The sequence below is a fragment of the Trematomus bernacchii genome, unplaced genomic scaffold (assembly GCF_902827165.1).
Source record: "Trematomus bernacchii unplaced genomic scaffold, fTreBer1.1, whole genome shotgun sequence".
Lineage (NCBI taxonomy): Eukaryota > Metazoa > Chordata > Actinopteri > Perciformes > Nototheniidae > Trematomus > Trematomus bernacchii.
The window spans coordinates 14,653,804-14,663,844 of NW_022988050.1; the positions used below are offsets into that span (position 1 = coordinate 14,653,804).

General features: G+C 38.1%; 1 protein-coding gene across 1 annotated transcript; it reads right to left on the reverse strand.

Moving 5' to 3' along the window:
* Positions 1-265: 265 nt before the first annotated feature.
* On the reverse strand, positions 266-9,342 carry LOC117473532 (testis-expressed protein 47-like). The gene is made up of 9 exons (XM_034119141.1): positions 9,177-9,342; positions 8,014-8,086; positions 7,437-7,540; positions 6,902-6,966; positions 6,275-6,353; positions 4,938-5,063; positions 4,502-4,622; positions 2,683-2,742; positions 266-1,831 (listed from the first exon to the last, which is right to left on the reverse strand). The coding sequence occupies exons 1-8, from the start codon at positions 9,288-9,290 to the stop codon at positions 2,705-2,707; spliced, it is 720 nt and encodes a 239-aa protein (XP_033975032.1). The 5' UTR covers positions 9,291-9,342; the 3' UTR covers positions 266-1,831; positions 2,683-2,704.
* Positions 9,343-10,041: the final 699 nt, after the last annotated feature.

Genomic DNA, 10,041 nt, shown 5'->3' on the forward strand with positions numbered 1-10,041 from the left:
TGTGCGGATCTTGTTTAAAATGTAAAATCACTTTCTGTGGGCTTGCACAAAGCTTGTCCGAACAACCTGCAGCTGTAACGCAGGGTTTGAGAGGTTAAAAGAGACTCTGCATGAAACTGTTGCACCGCTGTCTTTTTGTTTCACAGCGAAACAAAAACTAAGATCTTTACAGTTACCTTAGATAGATATGTGATAGATAAAAAAAGAACAAATCAGAACCTGCAAAAAAAGTTTCCCAGGCACAGAAACAACAGGATATTTAAGGGCTGTGAATAACACATATTTATTTCCGTCTGGCATTTCTGCTCTTCAAAATAACACTTTCTGTCAATCAAAACAAATCGACCTAATGTTTCAGCTGTGCTACAATTCACACCAATGATTCAATCCGACCCTTCAATCAATACAGCATCTATGCCAGTGTTTATAAGTAGGAGTTTATTTTTATTTTCTTTAGAAAGTAATTGTTGCAATTTGGCTGTGCTGAAGTGAATGGTGTGTCCTGTCTATGTCTGGATTTCTGTGTTACAATGTGCTGCTCTTCGTTTTGTACTAAAGGGTTTCAGATTAAGGCTTGTACATACAGTATTCATCAAACACAACTTTATTAACAATAACCGTGTCGAGCAAGAGACAGCCGGGAGACAGTTTCCAGTATTACAGCTTTTGCAAGCATGCCCTTTGAGCACAAAAAATACGAAAGGCCTTTTTTTACATGAATAGGTGGAATGTATTGGTGATAGACGATGTTCACCTCATACTGTAGGTCGTGATGAAGGCAGACTGTTTGTGTTGTGGACATATTCTCAAGTAAAAGAGAGTGGTGGGGTATTTGATCAAAAGTGTCAGTTTTGGGTCGGGAGGCGTGGGGGGCGTTTGATTCGATGTGTGAAACTCGGCAGCATGCTTTTTTAAACCATGCCTATGAAATGTGTCTCATCTTTGGTCCTATATAAATGTGCTTGTATTTATTTTTTATAAGTGAATAGATCAACCTTTATAAAAAAAGAAGAAGAATTTAGTGCTGCCCTTTGACCTTTTTTAGTCAACTTTCCACCAGTTTGTTTTGAAACCATCATGATTTACTGTTTCCCCCATGTATCTTCTGTGTTTATACAGTGTCTATAGCAAATAAGAAAAGCACATCTGGCTCAGAACAGAGATCACTGTCAGGAAATCAAGCTGTCGTTATGTTTGTGCCCAGAAAACTACGCTTTCAAAGGACAACAATCTCTAGAAAAGTTCAAGAAAATCATATAGCAAGCAAGAAAAAACCCATGCTGCATTTGTTTGAACCCAAACTATTTGTAGATTACACTGTGGTGCATGCAGCCATTGCAAAAATCCATCTCCAATCCTCTTTTCTTTCCTTGTTTTTGCTTACGTTCCAATTAATGGGGGCCAAAATAAAAAGGGAACACATGAGTGATCAAGGAATCTTTTGAGACTTCAAAGTTATTTGTGTGAAACTGTAGTGACGCTGTGGACTCTTTAAAGTTTTGAGGAAATGCCTTTTTCTTGGACGAGCTATCTCCCGGTCACCAAGTGGAACACAGTGTACAGTAAGATAGAATTAAAATTAACCTCATTCGAATGTTGAAACTATTAAAAAATGTTTTTATATTACCTGGAGTTTCTGTGCCTTTGTTGCAAATGTGGTGTCACTGTTATTTCACATAAACAAGTGTTATATATAACAGCATTTGGAAAGAAGCATATTGAAGAACACAAAAAGGCTGCAGTATATTAAATGTTCAAACTGTCACGGTGATTTCTCTCCTCCAGGAAGCCTTCAGTCACATCCAAGGCAGTTCAGTGAAGGCCAAACATTCTGCAGAGGCATAAAACACTCCATTACGTTTCTGAATTGCGAGGTCAATCACAATGTTAAGTCTCTGACAGTGACAGCACTGAAATGCATGAAGACCTCTAAGATGAACATTTCACATGCTCTGCTAAACGTTAAACCTAAAATCTCAAACATACAGCTGCCATGTTAAAACCAAGCTGTGCTGCATGCAAAGATTGGAGCATGCAGAGAAAAGTACAACAGTGTCTACAGCCAAAATGCTGTTTCTCTGAAGCTAAAAGCTAAATGCTAATATGCTACCATGATCTCAGTGACAACGCTAACATGCTGATGATCTTGAGTTTAAGCATGGTGCTAATTAGCAGGAAACACAAAGTACAGCTGAGCCTGATGGGAAGGCCATTAGTTTTGCAGGTATTGGGTCATCATTCTAATGGCGCCTTTCCACTACACGGCCTCGCTCGGCCCCGCTCGGTATGGCTGGGCCTCGTTAGGACTGGCTCACTTTATGGCGCATTTCCATTACAGTTTAGGAACTGGGGCAGTATCTATAGTAACGCAGTATAGGCGGAGCCGTGACGTGATCTTCAGAGGACCCCAGAAAAACAACACAGCCGTTAGCTGTTAGCACTCACAGCCAGGAAAACCACATTCCCCCAGGATAATTAAAGTATTTCTGAATCTGATTCTGATTTTTTTCAGACAAATTTATATTTTCTTTAAGGATTTATCCTCCGTTCACCATGAATGTCTGAATACAATTGGAACAAGGTCATTGTTTTGCAAGTGTCAAGACTGACCAGTCCTAGGTCAAGGTGAAGCATTAACTGAGTTTCATAGTATCACACAAGCAAAATAACGAGATTCCCTACCTTTGACCTTTTGTCCACAACATTAAACCGTGGTGAGGCGGCTGCTGCGGATCACTTGTCCTGTTAAGTGATCGGAACACAGAGCAAAATGTTACTTGGTGCAGATTTGCTTCATTCAACACTTTGAATCATCGCTAAAATCAACAAGATTATTATAAAGACAATCATCTTTTCATTAGATTAATGTTGGATGAGTAAGCATACAGTGCATCCGGAAAGTATTCATACCCCTTCACTTTTTCCACATTTTGTTATGTTACAGCCTTATTTCAATTTGGATTAAATTCATTTGTTTTCTCAACATTCTACACACAATACCCCATAATGACAAAGTTACAAAAGTTTTAAAATAATTTTTGCTAATGAATTAAAAATAAAACACTCAAATATCCCATGTGCATAAGTATTCACACCCTTAACTCAATACTTTGTTGAAGCACCTTTGGCAGCAATTACAGCCTTAAGTCTTCTTGAGCATGATGCTACACGCTTGGCACACCTTTCTTTGGGCAGTTTCTCCCATTCTTCTTTGCAGATCGTCTCAAGCTCCATCAGCTTGGATGGGGAGCGTCGGTGCACAGCCATTTTCAGATCTCTCCAGAGATATTCAATCCGGTTCAAGTCTGGGCTCTGGCTGGGCCACTCAAGGACATTCACAGACTTGTCTCGAAGCCACTCCTTTGTTATCGTGGCTGTGTGCTTAGGGTCATTGTCCTGTTGAAAGGTGAACCTTCGCCCCAGTCTGAGGTCCAGAGCGCTCTGGAGCAGGTTTTCATCAAGGATCTCCCTGTACATTGCTGCATTCATCTTTCCCTTGATCCTGACTAGTCTCCCAGTTCCTGCCGCTGAAACACATCCCCACATGATGCTGCCACCACCATGCTTCACTGTAGGGATGGTGTTGGCCAGGTGATGAGCGGTGCCTGGGTTCCTCCAGACATGATGCTTGGCATTCAGGCCAAAGAGATCCATTGTGGTTTCATCAGACAATTTGGTTTCTCATGGTCTGAGAGTCCTCTAGGTGCTCCATGGGGGCTTTCATGTGCCTTTTGCTGAGGAGTGGCTTCCTTCTGGCCACTCTACCATAAAGGCCTGATTGGTGGAGTGCTGCACAGATGGTTGTCCTTCTGGAAGGTTCTCCCATCTCCACAGAGGAACACTGGAGCTCTGTCAGAGTGACCATCGGGTTCTTGGTCACCTCTCTGACTAAGGCCCTTCTCCCCCAATGTTCAGTTTGGTTTGGGCGGCCAGCTTTAGGAAGAGCCGTGGAAGTTTCAAACATCTTCCATTTGCAAATGATGGAGACCACTGTGCTCGTTGGGACGTTCAATGCTGCAGACATTTTTCTGTACCCTTCCCCAGATCTGTGCCTTGATACAATCCTGTCTCTGAGGTCTACAGACAATTCCCTGGACCTCATGACTTGGTTTGTGCTCTGATATGCACTGTCAACTGTGGGACCTCATATAGACAGGTGTGTTCCTTTCCAAGTCATGTCCAATCTATTTAATTTACTACAGGTGGACTCCAGTCAAGTTATTGAAACATTTCAAGGATGATCAGTGGTAACGGGATGCGCCTGAGCTCAATTTTCAGTGTCAAAGCAAAGGGTGTGAATATTTATGTACATGTAATATTACATTTGTTACATTTGCGAAAAATTCTTTAAAAACGTTTTCTATTTGTCATTATGGGGTATTGTGTGTGGAATGTTGAGAAAAAAAAATGTAATCCATTTTGAAATAAGGCTGTAATGTGAAAAAGGTTAAGGGGTGTGAATACTTTCCGGATGCTCTGTATATTTATCATCTGCTCTTACCAAAGTCCATGTGGATGTCTAGCGGTGAGTTGTACATCTGAAGGTGTTGCTGAGGCGTCAAGAGCTCCTCTCGAGCCAGCAGCTTGTAGAGAACCCTCTGAGAGGCGATCAGCTCCGGGGTCTCATCCCACACATATTTATTTGAAGTTATTATTAATAATAATTGTCAATTTTGTATAAATTCATCATGGTCATATCTAATTATTTCTGGTTTTCTTTCACTTATTTTGTTGCCTTGATGTTGTCAACTAACAGCCAAGGGTTAATATTATTTTTAAATGACCAGGAACATTTATTGAGTGATTGAGGCTTTTATTGCTACATTTATTTAATACTTATAGTAATTATTTATTTTTTAATCATTTACTACAATGACAGCTCTTGGCCTCCATATGCTGTACATCAATCCCTAAAGAGACCATAAAACTGAACACACCTTTTTAGATTTGTCCAGTGTCTGCAGCCCTGACAGAACGGTGCACACTAAAGTTTCTGTGGCCTCCTCCTCATCCTCAAGAGCCTTCGCTCCAGGGTCTCCTGCCACCTGGTCTGCTTCGAGCACCTTCAACAACATGAAACACTCAAACACTGCAACAAACTCATGCATACAGATTATAATTCAGAGAGGGAAATCATAGAAGAGGGGACATCTAAATAAATGCGTGGAGAAAGTGAATGAATGCTTCTGATGGCTGGTGCTGTAACAACACCTTACTAAGACAATTTAAAGTATCACCCAGTGTTATTTTTCTGCTATTAATCAGTGTGGGAGAAGTATTCAGATGTGTTACTTAAGTAAAAGTAGCAATACTACATTTTAAAAGTACAAGTAAAAGTCCTGCATTCAAAATCTTACTTAAGTAAAAAGTATTGTTATTAATGGCCAATTTCAGAATCGTATATTGAATTGCTGGGTCACTATTATGATTATTCATGTGTTTTGATCACAACTGGTAAATGAAGAGCTCATTTGAATAATTTGTTATACTGCTACTTGATATCTTAACCTATAAATATATGTCAAAGTTTATTTAATCATTGATTTAGATTTTGTATTAGCTAATAATATAGCCTAAAAAGTAACTAGCAGGGTTCATACACTTTTTCACCAATGACTTTTCCATGACTTCTCCATGACCTTTACCTATTTTTCATGACCAAAAAAATGACTCTCTCAGCGGTACCACTGAAAATGGTTTATTTGAACATGGAACAGGAAAATAAGGTCTGCATATGAAACATGTTGTGCCTATCTAAAACAAATCAAATAGGCTTACTAGCTTCTACACGCTAAAGAAACTCAAATCTCTCACCAGCAAAATACCTCGACAGTTAAATGCCATTTTACGTTTCATTACTATACGATACAGTATTTATTATCATTATAGTATTACTATTTCGGCGATTAGATAAAATATAAATTATATTTGATGCAACTTTAGTTACATTTCCAAGACTTTTCCAAAACTTTGGGAAAAATATTGTTTTCCATAACCTTTCCAGGGCCTGGAATTAGCATTTTGAATTTCCATGACTTTTCCAGGTTTTTAATGACAGTAAGAACCCTGAACTAGTTACAAAAGCTGACAAATAAATATGGGGAGTAAAAATGTAAATATTGGCTTCTTAAATGTAGTGGAAGTACAAAGTAGCATAAACTGGGAATACTCAGGTAAAGTGACTCAACATTGTACTTAAGTACAGTACTTGAGTAAATGTACTGTGTTACTATCCACCACTGATATGAATGCATCCTCAAAGATGAAAGCTCACCTTGTAGCTCCACTGTTGGAACAGCCTGCTCTGAGGATGATGGGCCATGAACACAACCCTGGGAGCTTCCAGCAAGGCACTGAAAGAGATGGAAACAATGGTTCTGTTTACCAGATATAACAGTCTGGTTTTAGGGTATTTGTATCCCTTTTGATTATTCTACAGTGAGGGGTGTTTATGGACCTAGTTACACGTGAAAAAAACAGACGAACAAATGAGCACACACACAGGTAGACATTATTATTTGAACACACCATGACAGTGCTTTTAAGTTGAATGTTATTCATCTGTTTCCATCATTGTCAAACATGATACCTTTGTCTTCAAACATACATATATGTGCTTTGAAGTTGGCAGGGTATGACTTCATCTACTAAATATTCTTTTATGATCTTATTGCTTTTATTTGCACTTTCCTTTACTGTTTCCTTTTTTCCTTTAAAGCACTCTTTGAAAGGAGAAGTGCTACATAAATCAATATTTCCTTTTGATGGAATTGTGCAGTCATAAAAACATTGGGTCTTTGGTTTGAATATTTAACTTAGTACAAGAAGATAATTTAATGATACATGATTATTTTGCAACCTTAAACCACTTTTCATGTGAGGATGAATGAAGCATCATTACCCGTCTGTCTGGTGTTGCATGTCTTTAAGGTCTGTCAGAACAGAGAGCAGAACCTCTCTGGATGACTGGAAGAGAGGCACAGAGAAGCGTAAGAGCACCATATTGAGTCATAATGGATAACAGTAATGAGGACTGAGTAATCAAATAGCCGCAGCCGCAATTATATCTGAAATAATGCATAGAAAGATTGTAGTGGTTGTCAGTGGTTACTAGAATACATTTGTTTAGTTGGTTTATTTTGGTAATTCAAAATATGGCAATTTAAAATGTATTTGTATTTATTTAATTGACTCCAATGTTGTAAAAACACTCACATTGCACTTTCAGTTTGTACCAATCTTGTATGGGTCATTTGTTTCAACCAACTGTGGATCCTGAAAATCCAAAATACTTGCAATAGCTTACATTTTTGGTTGAATGTATCCAAAAGTATTCAGATTCGATTACATTTTTTGTAATTCAGTGGATTACATTTCTACGCAACCTTAATGATAACACAACACACATCTTCCTCATAGACAAACTTGAAACTCACTTCGATGATATGCAGCAGACAGGATGGGTAAATGTACAGCCGGCCCGTCATCAGATCCCATGAATACCGTTTGCTAAGCTGAAAGTTGAGTCTCTCGTAATGAGCTGCGTGGAGACAAACAAAGGAATAGTTTGTTGCCGATAAGTGAGAAATGAGGCAGCCTGACAACTTGAAAGTGTCTCTGTCGTTAACACACAGTTCAGCCTTTCTTTTATTGTGTCAGTATTCCTAAGCAGCAACTAGAAAAAGCCCAACAGACAGGACGCCCTGCAGACGCATTCTCATAGAGGTGTGAAAGCTTATAAAAACTCCAACAAAGGGAAAGTCTGTCACAGCTCTTTTCACATTTTTGTCATTTTAAAGAGTTGAGAAATAGATGTTTCTCCACATAGATCAGTACATTTGTAACACCAATCACCATCATCCTGCACTCCCCTGAAGGAAAACAAGATGACATTGGTAGAAGGTGATTAGTTCATTGATTTGAATGAAGGGGGAATAGCAGTGCCTTATTATTATCGAGCACTGAGCTATTGTGCCCCCGCTCTTCGTGGCTCTAAGGTAATTGCTGGCTGACCTCCAAGTTCTGTCCTGTCAGCGAGGTCGTGGGGGAGCCGAGCAATCACTATCAGCCGCTGTAGCACGATCCTCTGGGGAGACAACGGAGAAAAGTCTTAGAAAAGCTGCAGAGCAACAGCAGAAAGTGCTTTGTTACATATCACACACATACAGGAGGGAACACACATGCACAAAGTACAAATAAGCTATATATGTTAATACATAATGTGCTGTTTGATATCATGTTTTTAGCCTTAATTCAACTTAGATCTCAGAACTCTAACATGCCTCTACTCTAAGCTGTATTTTTACAAACCTCTTCCTTTTCTAGATCAGTCTTCTTTGTCATAAGTAGGTGAAATAAACTACTCCCAGATTCCTCCTCTTTCTTTTGTTCTGCTTTAATGTCTTCCATCTTACTGTCTCCTCGTCCAAATCAAGCACTGAGTGAGTAAAGCCTTAGCGAGCTGCGTGCCCTCTCTGTTTATAAAAGCTTATATCCTAGAAACCTATTGTTCCCCAGATGCTGTAAAACCAAACCGGCTGCACTCGGATGCAATTACATATATATAGGCTGCATGAAAAAGGCACGAGCCAATCCCAGCCTTGTATTTCAGGTGATAACAGCCAATAGGAGGAGGATGTGCACAGGACAGAGGACACAGTAGAATAAGCAGTTTTGGTTCAAGTTAGCTGGTTCCTCCTATGATAGGAGAATGTATTATTACTAATATTACTAAATAAAGGTTGTATACTGTATGTGGACAAAATAAATGTTAACAAAGATAATACATAGGGAAATAATTAAATATGAAATAAATCAATTCAAAAATCAGTTATTTGTTTTATTTCTAAGGCTTTTATGTCTACATTTCCCTTCAAATTGAATTTATTGTGCATCAATTTACTGTAGGTCAATTGCTAGTTTTCATATATAAGTCTAAATTGTATTTGAGATATATTAAGTGGCATTGTCATTATATGTCATGAAAGAAAAATTTCATGTGATCAATATGGCTACTTCAGTGATTGTTGGCAATTATTTTGGGCCTTTTTTAAAGTGTTTCCCTTCATTATGGGTTAGTCGAGTAACGTTCAAAGAATGTACACAGTAACCTCACATAGCAGAGTAGCTAGGTGAGCTAGCTAACTCCCACCATGACAGGCTGCAGCAGCACAAACCTCTCTCATGTGACTGTTGAACACGTCGAACATGGTCGCTGAGTCTTCTTCCATGTCCTCGGAGTCTCTGTCCCAGGAAAAGCTCATCATTTTCTCTAAACTCTTCTCAGTCATTTTGTTTAATTAGTTGTAGGAGCTCCGCACGGTTACCATGGAAACATGTGAGGTAATGACGCGTTTGACGTCAAAGACCACGCAGTTGTTATTTTGACAAACCAAGCCAAATCTTATCACTTGTTGAAAAAAAATGCAAGACTAACTTAATCTGAATTCTGTATTTAGAGAGATAATGTAGTACATTGTAATAATAATAATAATAACACAACAATTAATACAAGTGTTACAAAATGTAGAGGACAAATGTGTGGAAACATTTCCAGTTAACTAAATACATTATGTCATGATTTTATAAATACTCTCTTGGTAAATGAATAGTAAAACAAGTAAATAGAAAGTAACATTGATATTATTGATTTAATTTCAGAATTGTGTTCTTTTTTTTGTCAAAACTACTTCTTTTTTAAATTACTCAACCTACAGATACGTTAATAAGTTAAGAAATGTACCCTTTTTTAAGTACATTTTTTATTTTGTCCCCATTTTAACTTCTAAAATATATTTTAAACTATTATCTAATACTTTAGACTGCTTATTTTATATGTTTTTACTTTGTACCTTAAAATTCTGTAATCTAATAACGTTGATTTACAGAGTAAATTAAGATTCTCCATACAGATGGTTTGCACAACACAAGAACACCTTGTTTACACAGTTAATTTAACAACACAATATGACTTTATTTATTTCAAGATTTGTTTATTCTGTCCCTAACATCATAAAAACTTAAATCAAGTAATACTAAACC

Coding starts and splice junctions, on each gene's coding strand:
- LOC117473532 (XM_034119141.1), bottom strand. CDS start 9,290: ATGACTGAGAAGAGTTTAGAGAAAATGATGAGCTTTTCCTGGGACAGA. Junction 7,541..8,013: donor TGACAGGACAGAACTTGGAG/GTCAGCCAGCAA, acceptor GTCTCCACGCAG/CTCATTACGAGAGACTCAAC. Junction 5,064..6,274: donor TCCAACAGTGGAGCTACAAG/GTGAGCTTTCAT, acceptor ATGTTGTTGAAG/GTGCTCGAAGCAGACCAGGT.